This window comes from Gossypium hirsutum, chromosome A09, assembly GCF_007990345.1.
Source record: "Gossypium hirsutum isolate 1008001.06 chromosome A09, Gossypium_hirsutum_v2.1, whole genome shotgun sequence".
Classification (NCBI taxonomy): Eukaryota; Viridiplantae; Streptophyta; class Magnoliopsida; order Malvales; family Malvaceae; genus Gossypium; species Gossypium hirsutum.
In genome coordinates this window covers 41,886,081-41,898,996 of record NC_053432.1, presented here as the reverse complement: position 1 = coordinate 41,898,996, position 12,916 = coordinate 41,886,081, and the positions used below count along the sequence as shown (strand labels likewise).

The 12,916-nt window shown below is 32.6% G+C and overlaps 1 protein-coding gene across 2 annotated transcripts; it reads left to right on the top strand.

Moving 5' to 3' along the window:
- The first annotated feature begins 648 nt into the window (after positions 1-648).
- On the top strand, positions 649-8,903 carry LOC107888755 (DNA mismatch repair protein MSH2). 2 transcript variants are annotated; one of them, XM_016812949.2, is made up of 13 exons: positions 649-883; positions 1,023-1,072; positions 1,287-1,319; positions 1,964-3,037; positions 3,515-4,069; positions 4,147-4,257; positions 4,369-4,458; positions 4,551-4,622; positions 4,772-4,882; positions 5,507-5,633; positions 6,629-6,831; positions 7,647-7,799; positions 8,457-8,903. In XM_016812949.2, the coding sequence occupies exons 1-13, from the start codon at positions 835-837 to the stop codon at positions 8,655-8,657; spliced, it is 2,829 nt and encodes a 942-aa protein (XP_016668438.1). In that variant the 5' UTR covers positions 649-834; the 3' UTR covers positions 8,658-8,903. The 2 variants fall into 2 exon arrangements, with proteins under 2 accessions (XP_016668438.1, XP_016668437.1); XM_016812948.2 differs by having other exon boundaries at positions 8,454-8,903.
- Positions 8,904-12,916: the final 4,013 nt, after the last annotated feature.

Sequence of the window (12,916 nt, the reverse complement as noted above, 5' to 3'; positions counted from 1 at the left end):
TTAATTTTTTAATTTATCAAATAGTAACTTACATTAAATTAATTTAAACATTACTTAATTATTGAACGTATATTACAATTCATAGGACTCTTTTTTTAAATTAATGTTTTATAATAAAATCCTTTTTATTACTAGTCATTATTTATTTTTTCATGAATTAATTTATCTGTTAGTACAAAATTTTATAATAAAATATTGAAATATCTTTTTTTTATTAATTATTTTAATATAATATTTCAAATCTAAATTTTTCAATTTATTTTAACAATTAATATCTTTATTTATTATAATATTTTAATATTATATTTCGAGACTTCAAAATAAAACAATAAATATATAGTTAATATATTATTAATATGTATTATCAATTTTAAATTTTTTAAAAACCAATTAAATAGACAAGCACAAATGATATTATTATGATACGGACATACAAAGTAGTATTAAACCTAAAAGAAAATATGAAGTAGAATTGAGATACTTACAAATTTGTGGCTTTGTGCATAGTGGATGAAATGAAAGAAAGGCCCAATTCTGGTTATAAATTGAGTCTCCAAGTTATCATCTGTGTTCAGGACTTGGCCCAAGCTTAGGTCAGGTTGATCCAACTTCAACACAACCAAGAAATATGGAGTACTTCGGAGACCCCTTCTCAAAACCCCGCCAATTCCTTTCCCGCCATCAGAAAAAGGCCCTTTATTTTAGGTTTTGTGTTTTTGTTTTTCTACAGAATAAGAATAGGTTTTTGGTTTGTGTTCTCTGAAGCTGAAAAGTAGCAATTTTCTTTCTCTTTTTTTCCCCCGTTTTTGGGCTTTTTGGTAAGTTGTCTCGAAAATGGATGAAAATTTTGATGAACAAAACAAGCTTCCAGAGCTCAAACTAGGTACCCACTCACTCCTTTTTCTGTTAGAAACTTATTTTTATGCTTTTAATTTTCTTTTGATAATTTTTTTCCAGGAATTTATGGTTGATAATACTTTTCTCCTTTTTTGGTTTTGTTTTTTTTGGGTTACTGTTAACAGACGCTAAGCAGGCTCAAGGGTTTCTCTCATTTTTCAAAACTCTACCGAATGTAAGCCCCCTTTCTTTTTCTATCTATTGGGATTTATATTACTAATTATGGTTTTTTTTTCCTTTAATGTTTATTTACTTATATAATGAAACCGAACAGGAACAGGTAAAATGGGGGAGAAAATGCCATATCAATACTTAATATGGTTTGAAAAAAAATGATTTAATTTGAACTATATTTCGTTTCCCTGATCATTTGGTCTCTTCCTTTACAGGATCCAAGGGCTGTTCGGTTTTTTGATCGCCGGGTTAGTTCAGGCTTATAGTCTTTACCACTGTGGGTTGTAAAATTTTATTTTGTCTTTACTTCAATTATGATTATTGGTTAAATAATTTGCTTTGAGAACTGGGTGTTTTTTTTTCACCTATAATTAAGAAATGCCAGTTGGGTTGTCTTTGAAATTAAATATTTTTATTTCTTAATATATAAAAAAGGAAATGGAAATATGGTCTGCATATAACTGTTCTTCAGGAAATTGCTATATACATATACGTGTGTTATCTGAAGTTCAGGGGAAAATGGTTAAATTTTTTAAAGGATCAGACGGTTTTGGAAATATTTTTCTAATCCATTTATTCATGCTAAAGTATATTGCCATTTTTGCAATGCCCTATGCCTAATTACCCATTTTCTTATATGTACTTTTCCCTTTCTACTTGTCAACCATTTCAACCTTCATCTCTGTCAGAATTTGTAAATGTGCAATGCTGCCTGTAAAAATACACAAGCGGACATGAAGACATTCTTATATTACACACATATATATAAATGCATATGTATATATTAGGTGTCTAAAACTTGTACAAACTGATTTTGTTCTATAATGCTAGTTTTATTTTCCTTTTCATTGTAAGCACCACATTTCCAAACTATTGTTTTCTGAATATACAGGATTATTATACTGCTCATGGTGAAAATGCAACCTTTATCGCTAAAACATATTATCGTACTACTACTGCTCTCCGGAAACTCGGTAGTGGCTCGAATGGTCTTTCAAGTGTAAGTGTTAATAAAAACATGTTTGAAACAATCACCCGTGATCTTCTCCTGGAGAGAACAGACCACACTCTGGAGCTCTATGAAGGTAGTGGCTCCAATTGGAGGTTGGTGAAAAGTGCCAGTCCTGGGAATCTGAGCAGTTTTGAAGATGTTCTCTTTGCCAACAATGAGATGCAGGATACACCTGTTGTTGTCGCACTGCTTCCTAACTTCCGTGAAAATGGTTGCACTGTTGGATTTAGTTATGTTGATTTAACAAAGAGAATACTTGGTTTGGCTGAGTTTCTTGATGATAGTCACTTTACTAATGTGGAGTCAGCTTTGGTTGCTCTTGGTTGTAAGGAGTGCCTTTTGCCCTTGGAGAGTGGAAAATCCAGTGAATGTAGAACTCTGAGTGATGCTTTGACCAGATGTGGTGTTATGGTAACTGAGAGAAAGAAAACTGAATTTAAAGCAAGGGATCTGGTGCAGGATCTTGGTAGGCTAGTCAAAGGCTCCATTGAACCAGTTCGAGACTTGGTTTCTGGGTTTGAATTTGCACCAGCTGCTTTAGGAGCCTTACTTTCTTATGCAGAATTACTAGCAGTTGAAGGAAATTATGGAAACTATAGCATTTGTAGATACAATCTGGGAAGCTACATGAGGTTAGATTCTGCTGCAATGAGGGCATTGAATGTCCTGGAAAGCAAAACTGATGCAAACAAAAATTTTAGTTTGTTTGGTCTTATGAATAGAACCTGTACTGCTGGGATGGGTAAGCGGTTGCTTCATATGTGGCTAAAACAGCCTTTGTTAGATGTAAGTGAGATAAATTCAAGGCTAGATTTGGTACAGGCTTTTGTGGAGGATACTGAGCTTCGCCAAGATTTGAGACAGCATCTAAGAAGAATTTCAGATATTGAACGACTTATGCGCAATATTCAAAGGACAAGAGCTGGTTTGCAGCATATTGTAAAACTTTATCAGGTAAGTTAAAATCCTAATAGTTCACTGTACTAGGTGTCTGCATATCCATTGTACAGCTACTGCAGAGGAATTGGCACCTCAGCTAGGGAGTCATCTTTCATGCTCCAAAAAATGCATTTTTGTTGCCAGTGTTCTCCATCACCTTCTTTTTTGTTTTGACTCTTATTTCTTTGGATAAAAAAGATTTGATCAGGACCAAAGTTACTGGTATCTTGCTGATTCATCTTTTCATAAATAATGTTTAGCATTTCGACTAACTACTTGCTTAAGGGTTGTGCTTTAATTTAACTCTTTTGTGCTCTTTGGCCAGTAATTTTAGAATTTTGTCGTTCAGTACTTTAGGGAGCATATATTGTTTCTTTCATTCTTACTTGAATGTGTATAGGGTCATAAACTAGAGTTATACCACTCTTTATTTTCTTTTTTATCTTTTATTGAAATTCTCTGAATTTGTCTTGTGTCATGTTCTGGGTGCAGTCAAGTATAAGAGTTCCCCACATTAAAAGTGCCCTGGAAAAATATGATGGACAGTTTTCTTCTTTGATCAAGGAAAGATATTTGGATCCTTTTGAGCTCTTGACTGATGATGATCATTCGAACAAGTTTATTGCTCTTGTTGAGACTTCTGTCGACCTAGATCAACTTGAAAATGGGGAATACATGATTTCACCTAGTTATGATGATGCACTAGCTACACTAAAAAGTGAGCAGGAGTCACTAGAGCGCCAAATACACAATTTACATAAACAAACTGCTTTTGATCTTGATCTGCCGGTAGACAAGGCATTAAAGTTAGATAAGGGCACACAGTTTGGACATGTTTTCAGAATTACAAAGAAAGAAGAGCCCAAAGTAAGGAAAAAGCTCTCCACCCAATTTATTGTCCTTGAAACCCGAAAGGATGGAGTGAAATTCACTAACACAAAGCTTAAAAAGTTGGGGGACCAGTACCAAAAGGTACTTGAGGAGTATAAGAATTGTCAAAAAGAGCTAGTAAATCGAGTGGTTCAAACTACTGCAACTTTCTCTGAGGTACATGTGCTATCTATCTTTTGCTTCTTTCACTTTGTAGAATGTTGACACTCACTAAGCTATGTTTCTTGCTGCAGGTATTTGAGCACTTAGCTGGGTTTCTCTCTGAATTGGATGTCCTACTTAGTTTTGCAGATTTAGCTTCAAGTTGTCCTACCCCATACACAAGACCCAGAATTACTCCACCAGTAAATATTTACATTTGTTTCTTTTTTTCTCAGTTCTGAGATTGTTATTTTTTATTTCATGTTTCAAAAGGTCCATTCCTTTACATTATGGTTGTTTTAATGATATAACAGGATGTGGGGGATATTGTTTTAGAAGGAAGTAGACATCCTTGTGTGGAGGCTCAAGACTGGGTTAATTTTATACCAAATGATTGTAGACTTGTGAGTATTAGTGTGTTCCACGGCTAGAAGCATCTTCTGGTGTCTTCAAATTGTAGTGACTCATGCTTACTCTATGTTTTCATGTGAAACAGGTAAGAGGCAAGAGCTGGTTCCAGATCATCACGGGACCTAATATGGGTGGAAAATCAACATTCATCCGCCAGGTGCTATTTTGATTATTACATAGCTCTCATTCATTTTTATGTAATTAAATAACAAGGGAGTTACTTTCTGCTCTGTCATGTTAGACATAACCCTTGAATCCAATTATAAAAAAATTTGTTGCCTGATATGTATTTGGTTGAATTTTCAGGTTGGTGTTAACATTCTAATGGCACAAGTAGGCTGTTTTGTTCCTTGTGAAAAAGCTAGCATTTCTGTTCGAGATTGTATTTTTGCCCGTGTTGGTGCTGGTGACTGCCAAGTAAGTTACATGGAACATACGTTTCAAGCTGTAACTTTTTGGATAGACTTACCATAAACAACTAAATTTGCTATGACTTCTCTTGGTTAATGCTTCACTAGTATTATGTCTTCCTTTTCAAGTAAACCTGCCTTTCCTATCTCTCTTGTTCCTTTCTTTTAGAATTATCATTCCATCTATTGTAAGATTTTTCTGCTGCAGCAATTGCACAGACTAGAAGTTTAAGTGCAAAACTCCTCACCTGCACATAAGCATGTGACCTATGGCCACAAAACGTTCACTTAATATCTGATTTTATTGATTATTTCTAGTAATTTGATCTGAGGCTTGGAGCATTGTGTATGCAACTTGTAATTGAGTTTAAAGTTGGGTTTGGGCAATTAACACATTCTTTCTTTTTCTGCTTCCTTTTGCATGTTCTCAGACATTGAAGCTCTTGTTATAAAAATGAAATTTTTTAATTTGATCAAGTGTTTTATCTTGATTAATAGTTGCTATCTATCAACAAAGCAGGACCATTTCCTGTCAGCAGATTATATTTTGTGGTGTACAAAAGGAAAAGGATATAGGATGTTTCGTCCTATCAATATCATGAAGGCTAAACAATATTTTTATTCCGTGCAGCTACGTGGAGTTTCTACCTTTATGCAAGAAATGCTTGAAACTGCATCAATATTGAAAGGAGCTACTGAGAATTCATTGGTGATCATCGATGAGTTGGGGCGAGGAACATCAACCTATGATGGATTTGGTTAGTTTATTTCCTAAGATTTAACAATTTCTGCTCACCTCTGTCCATATTGTATTCTGTCTCCGACCTAAAATCTTGCATGTAGAAATGAGAATAAAATGGGGTGGCCTTCTTCTGCTTAACTGTCTTGTGTTACTGTGTTGTACAACCTTTTGAACTAAATGAAAGTAGTGATGGGTGAGCATTACAAATTTCAGTTGTGTAGCATTTTGATAGCAAACTTCTCAAAAGTAGATGAATGAGAAAGTCATTTTCTGTAAGTTATAAGAGATCTGGCTTTGAGTCCATTGAACAGTAGAAACACATTAACAACTGCATTCAAACCTTTTTCCAGAGGAGCACCCCCCCCCAAAAAAAAAAAAAAAAGCAACACACATTTTGTGGTTTGGGGGGAGAGGTTAATGGTGATATGATCTTTATCCTTGATTGTCACCATTCTTTCCGTGGTTCGTGCTTGTGCCATAGGGTTGTCAAGGTTTTTCCATAAAAGGATGATAGTTTTTGAAGCCAAGTCATTCTTGCTTTCACATCTGAGCTTAGAAAGCAAAATGTATGCTGTTTTTGCTCATCCTAAATGGCGGTACCTAGAACTGTGTAGTGCTTTTGTGGTCTTCCTAAACCAATAACAAAGACATGGATTCCCTTTAAGTCTGTCAAGCTTTTACATTGCTGACACGTGGGTATTTTGTTGAGATCATCATTCTTGTCATCTGCAAAGATGTAATTAGTTACTTGGAAGTGATGCATTTGCAATGGCTATGGCTGGGGTAAAATAATTTTTTGGTTAGACTATTGGATAAAGACAAGTGTAGCCCTTTCCTAGCAATACATCCTATGAATATGCCATTTCTTTAAAGTTTCTATTCCTTTTTCCGTTTGTGCATAGCATGCATCAACTATATATTGCAAGCTTCTCTTTACCATGTTGATTTTAGTTGTAAATTGCATATTATTGTTGCCAGTCATCTCTTTTTGTGACATTCTCTAATTTACAGGTTTAGCATGGGCCATATGTGAGCATATTGTTGAAGCGATTAAAGCACCTACTCTGTTTGCTACCCACTTCCATGAACTGACTGCTTTAGCTCATGAAAATGGCAATTATGAGTTGCAGAAAAAACAGATCGTTGGTGTGGCAAACTATCATGTTAGTGCTCACATTGACTCATCAAGTCGGAAATTGACAATGCTGTACAAGGTGGGTTATCAGAAGTGGTTGGGTAAAAGTTGTTTCTTTTGATTCTGAATCAAGTCCTTTCCTGTGTCCTATACTTCATGCATGCAAATCTTTTCATATTAGGCATGACCAGACTACTAAGCTGTCCAGTGCTTGTGTTTGGGACAAGCAGTTAATGAGAAGCAAAGCATGCTCAGCTATGCCTTAAGAGACGAAATGCCCCCATTTATGATTTTAAAATCCTTATTTTGTTCATTTATTAATTAGTCCATTAATAATGGACCGTTTTTACTCTTCTACATTTAATGAAAGATAACTACTCTAGTCTACCTTGAATCCTTGACTAATTGCATGGCCTAAATATTTTGGAATGGACTTAAAAATGGAGGGAGAGGGTATGAAATCTTAAATTAGGCACATGAAACTTTTATGAAGATGGATGGAAGTTGTGCTTGGAAGTTGGACACATACTTGTTTAAGCTTAATTGGCTTATCAGGTGGTGCAGATTTGGCACTTAGTAAGAATTGAAAATGTGAGATTTGAATTTCAACAAAAGTGGGATAGTTGGGGGACCAGACCGACCAGTGTCAAAGTGAGATTGTGTTTCAACATAAGTGTCAAGTAGGCTTGGTCATTTTTAAAGCAATATGAAGCCAAAAGCACATTGAGGTCAATTTTTATCATTTTAACTTTGCAGGAGTGGCAAAATTCATGATTTGGAGGCAAATAGCATACTCATTTCTAAAACTAAATACTTGTTCTGTTATTGGTGCCTTGTGTAGTATGTGTTGTCACTTGGTAAAAGAGAATCACTTACAGTTCTAAATATGACCAGGTTGAGCCAGGGGCATGTGATCAAAGTTTTGGTATTCATGTGGCAGAATTTGCCAATTTTCCTGAAAGTGTTGTTGCTCTTGCAAGAGAAAAGGCTGCTGAATTGGAAGATTTCTCACCGACTTCAATCATTTCAACTGATGCTGGACAAGAGGTTTGGCTGTTATTTTTTTCGTTATAATACTTGTCACAAGGCTATAATATGCCTGCATTCTGGTTCTGGACATGCAAAGCCTTTTGTTTAGATGATTTTCCTGCTTCAACTATGGTGTTTCGGCTCCAGCTTCTTTTTGTCTTTTCTTTAGATGGACCAACTCCGCCTTCTGTTGTTGGATGCCTCCCTTAAATTAGTTAATAGCATTGATATTACTTGCACAGTTGGTAGGACATAGGACTAGTATTATAACTTGCCTTCCAGTGGAGCATCCATTCATTTCAAATATGATGTTCATATCCGCTGCTGTTTGCTCTGAATGCTGTAGCTAAAGATAAAAAATTGGCATTACCTAAGGAGAGGTTATCAGTGTCTCTGGTAGCATTTCTCATTGCTTAAATTCATAAAATTAATAACACGGTAGACCATATTGAGAAAGGTGATGAAGCCGATTGTTTTTTCATTGTAGCACATATATTTGAGTTATATAGATATATAGTTTAGCTCTCATTCTAGAATTAGTTTGCTGTCATCAGTTGGAAAATTGCCTATGCTTTTGAGAAGGACCTTTGATGCCCTTTTCATCTAGAACAGTAGTTGCTTGGAATTCTATTACTGGGTTATGAATCTAAATAATTATGAAATGTTGATTAGCAGGAGGGTTCAAAAAGGAAGAGAGGGTATGATGCTGATGACATATCTAGGGGTGCTGCAAAGGCTCACAAGTTTTTAAAGGAGTTTGCTGAGCTGCCATTGGAGACCATGGACCTGAAACAGGCTCTGCAACAAGTAACCAAGCTGAAGGATGACTTACAAAAAGATGCAAACAACTCTGAGTGGCTTCAGCAATTCTTCTAGATTTGTTTAAATTACAGTCGCTTGTGTTGGAATACTGAATTGGTAATGGAAGCAGCTGCTGAACTGGTTTTGTCTTCATATTTTAGGTGGGCTGTGGGGGGCATAAAGCCATATTCTAGGCCGTTTTGTAATTTATTTCATTTCCTCATTCTTTTGTATTTTGGGTAGAGATGATGGGGGGCCTCTCGTAGTCTGGTTGTAAATACAAGATTCTTATCTAATTTTAAAGTTTAAATTCTGAGGAAACGTTTGCATCAAAATTTAATGGTCTGGTTCATTTCAGATATACATAACCCCGGGTTAAAATTGAGTTTGTTTTGTTTTTTTATACTTAAGGTTTAATAATAAATTTAGCTCTTAATCTTTACACATTTATTTTATTTGATTTTATTATTTTTATTGAAAATAAAATAAAAAATTTTAAAACTAATAAGGCTAAAAGGTCAAAAAAAAATTAGTAACAATTTTCTTTAAAAAAAATCAGTTAGGTTTTTTTAAAATTTAAAAATTATTAAAAATCATAAAAATTATAAGCAAAATTTATAAAAAAGAATTATAAAAATTACAATTTTTTATTAAAAGTAATAATATTAGCCCTATAAAAGAGTAGGGTTAATTTTTTTAAAAAAAATCTTATAATCATTAGATTTTAATGGGTCTTATTTTTAATAAATGTTTTATAATTTTATAACTTTTAAATTTTTTTTATAAATTGTCTATAATTTTTTTATGATTTTTTTTAAATTTTAAAAGGGTTTAATTGATTTCTTAAGGTTCAATTCACAATTTACCCTATAGAGTATACTTGTTTTCTTATTTTAATATCTAAACATTTTTTATCTCAATCTAGTGCTTAAAATATTAATAGTTATAATTTTTAATTTGATCTTAAATAGATGTTAAAAAATATTTCAACCAATTAAAGAATTAAAGAATGTCACGTGGTGATTTTTATATTTTCATAAAGTAATTTTACTTACTAAAATGAATTTTAATTAATAAAAATAAAAAATATTTTTAAATTATCTCTTCCCTACGTTCTCTCTCACTCTCTCTCCCCTTCCTTCATCTTATATTGTCTTTTAGTTTTTCCCTCTCTGGAAACAAATAGAGGAATTGAATAGTGAAATAACAAAATTTTATAATGAGAAATTGAACAAGAAATCGATGAGAAATTGGAGAAGAAGATTGTTAACTTTGATTTTCAATAGTTTTGATATAATAAACTAAATTATAAAAACCCTTAATTAAATTTGTATAAATTATTTAAATATTATCAAAATATATTTTCAAATATTAAAAACTCAAAAATAAAATTTTAAATGGTTTAAACTTTCTACAAAAGTTTTTGAGAACCCCCAAGTCCTTTAAAATGTTTCTAAGCCACATTTTTAAAGGTTCCCAATCTAACAAACATATTTGTCTTGAGATAAACCAACATCAAAGCTAAAAATGCTTCAAAGGAATCCTGCCTCAAGACACAAGTCACTTTGTCTTGAGACCAGCCAACATCGTGGCCAAGGTAAACTACAGGGGAACCTTGTCTTGAGACGATAAAAGGTTTTCTGTCTCAAGACAACCAAACACCGAAGCTAAAGGTTTGCTTTAGGACAGCCCTGTTTTGACACATACAATCATATTTTATTCTTTTTGTCTCAAGACAAGAGGTTTGTGTCTTGAGACACACTATTGCAAGTTGCATTAAATGCTTAGAATAAATGTTCCCAATGACTAGAAACTCCTTCCAATGGCCTCAAATGTTCAAAAATTAGTTAGAGGGTATATATTCAAATCAAAAACACTTGAAGATATAAGAGAATAACATCCAAGCATACAAATCAAGAGAAAAGCATCAAATTTTTTATTCCTTCATTTTTCTCTTGTAAATATCTCTTAGGTGTTTATTGCTAGATCTTTTTGTCATTCTCATTTCAATTCATTGAGAGAGCTTAACACTTGTAAATACACACATTTGAGAGGCTTTTATTGTTCACATATTTTATTGTACCTACAAAAGTTTTTGAGGTATAAAACCTCAAGTAATTTGTAAAGGGTTTTAGTTGAGCCACAAAAAAATTAAGATGAGTTCTAGTTAAGCCACAAAAACTAGCAGCAAAGTTCTATCTTAGCCTTGTGAAAAAGATAGGGAAAGGTTATACATTTTCCTTGAAAGGTAATAATTCAAGTATAGTGAATTGGAAAATCCTTGGTTGAAGTATACCAATGTAATAGAGGTAGGCAAATGGGGTTGAATTGTCCAAGTTTTTCTTCCCTTTCCTCATCATTTAAAAAAGTTTGCAAAGATTCTTAAAATATCAATTCACCCCCCATCTTGGTATTTTCAGGCCTAACAATTTGGTATCAAAGGTTTTACAATTGGGAGAAGTGATTCTAGAAGAAAATACCCCATTCGAAGATGGCACAAGATTTTGGTTCAACTAGCTTGGGTGAAAGTCAATCCATTGTGAGACCTGCTTACTTCAATGGAGAGAGTTATTCTTATTAGAAGGCAAGGATGAAGCTCCTCATCCAAGCCAATCATTTTCATGTGTGGAGGATTATCTCAAATAGTGATATAAAGGTGCCCAATGATGAAGATGAGTGGGAAGATGATTACAAGAAGAAGGCTCAATTAAATGCCAAATCCATGGACACTCTATTTTAGGCACTAAGGTCTGATGAGTACGATAGGGTATCCCAATGTCAAAGTGCTTAGGATTTTGGGGACAAGCTTGAATTCAAGCATTGAATTCAAACAACTCATCCAATCATTGAGCAATGATTCCTTAATGCATAAAATTAGTGAAGGTAAACCAGTTTGACGACAAGGTAGTCTGCAAATATGATGTACCATTGCATAAGAAGACAAAGGAGGGGAATTAAAATATATATATTTTTATTTTTGTTAATTAAATTTTTGTGAGTAAAATTATTTTATGAAAATATAAACGTCACCACGGGGCATTTTTAATTGGCTGAAGATTTTTTTTTAAAACACCTGTTGCATATTGGACTAAAAATCATAACTTAACAATACTTTATATACCAAATTGGGATAAAAAAAATTTAGATATCAGAGTGGGAAAATGGATATACTTTAAGGGTCAAATCATGAATTAAGCTCTCCTTTTTTTTTTTACTTTGTTACTAAGGCCTTTTTTATCCTTTAGTCTTATTAATTTCAAAAATTTTTAAATTACTTCCAATAAAAAAGTAGAGGTTAAATTGAATAAATGTGTAAAGGTTGAGGGCTAAATTTATTATTATACCTTATATAGACGCCAAACTTTGACAGAGAGACTGTTTTGCTCATTCATCAATATAAAGGGACTAATTTATTATTTTTTATTGAAAGGACTAAAATGCAATACATTGTATAGTATGGAGATTTTTTTTTTGCCCCAAGTATAATATAAGAAGTTTTGTGGTATTTTTGGAGATATTTCGTACATCCTACAAAGAATTTTGACAATGGTGCATGCCTCTGCTTCATCCTTAGCTTCTCTAAAGCCCAAAACCCATTTTGGATTGTTGTTCTCTAGAATCTTTATGCTTAAATAACAAATCGTATCTATACTATTTATAAAGTTTTTTATTGAGTTTGTGCTAACCATTAACCAAGTCCTAATTTAGTTAGAAAAATTATTTTAATGTCCATTCGTATTTAGAACAATTTATATTATTTGCGGGTACTTTATTTTTTTATTAAAAAAATAAAAAATATGCATATGGCAAGATTTGAATTCATGCCAATTAGGTTAGCAAAATTTAAAATTTACCACTCAACCAAAGTTTTATTTTAAATATTTTTTTATACATTTTAATTTTATTATGTACGTTTTATTACCCCATCAATTAAACATAAATTTTTGTTGTAAATACGTAGTTTCTACATGTATAAACGTGTTATAGAGTTTCTTAATAATGTTGTTGATTGAGATGGTGCCACAAATTAACTTGGCACCAACTTAGGATCAATGACAACACCATGATAAATAGTTGTATTCATTTAGTAATCTTAATATGATGTATTCATATGTTTAAATTTTGTTTTACTTACAATTTATTCTAATTTTTTTATTTTAATACCCTACATATTTCATGTATTATTATTAATATATTTTATTATTTATTATATGTTATTTTTAAACACATATTTTATATTCTAAATACATGGTTTTCACATGCATATGTGTGTGATAGAATTTCTATTATTCATAATTTTTATAATATTCAAAGTTAAATTTATAAATCTATTT

Bases quoted from the DNA above. Each gene is read 5' to 3' on its own strand.
- LOC107888755 (XM_016812948.2), top strand. From the start codon at position 835: ATGGATGAAAATTTTGATGAACAAAACAAGCTTCCAGAGCTCAAACTA. The intron at 884-1,022 runs GTACCCACTCAC...TACTGTTAACAG, and splicing joins GCTTCCAGAGCTCAAACTAG to ACGCTAAGCAGGCTCAAGGG. The intron at 3,038-3,514 runs GTAAGTTAAAAT...TTCTGGGTGCAG, and splicing joins ATATTGTAAAACTTTATCAG to TCAAGTATAAGAGTTCCCCA.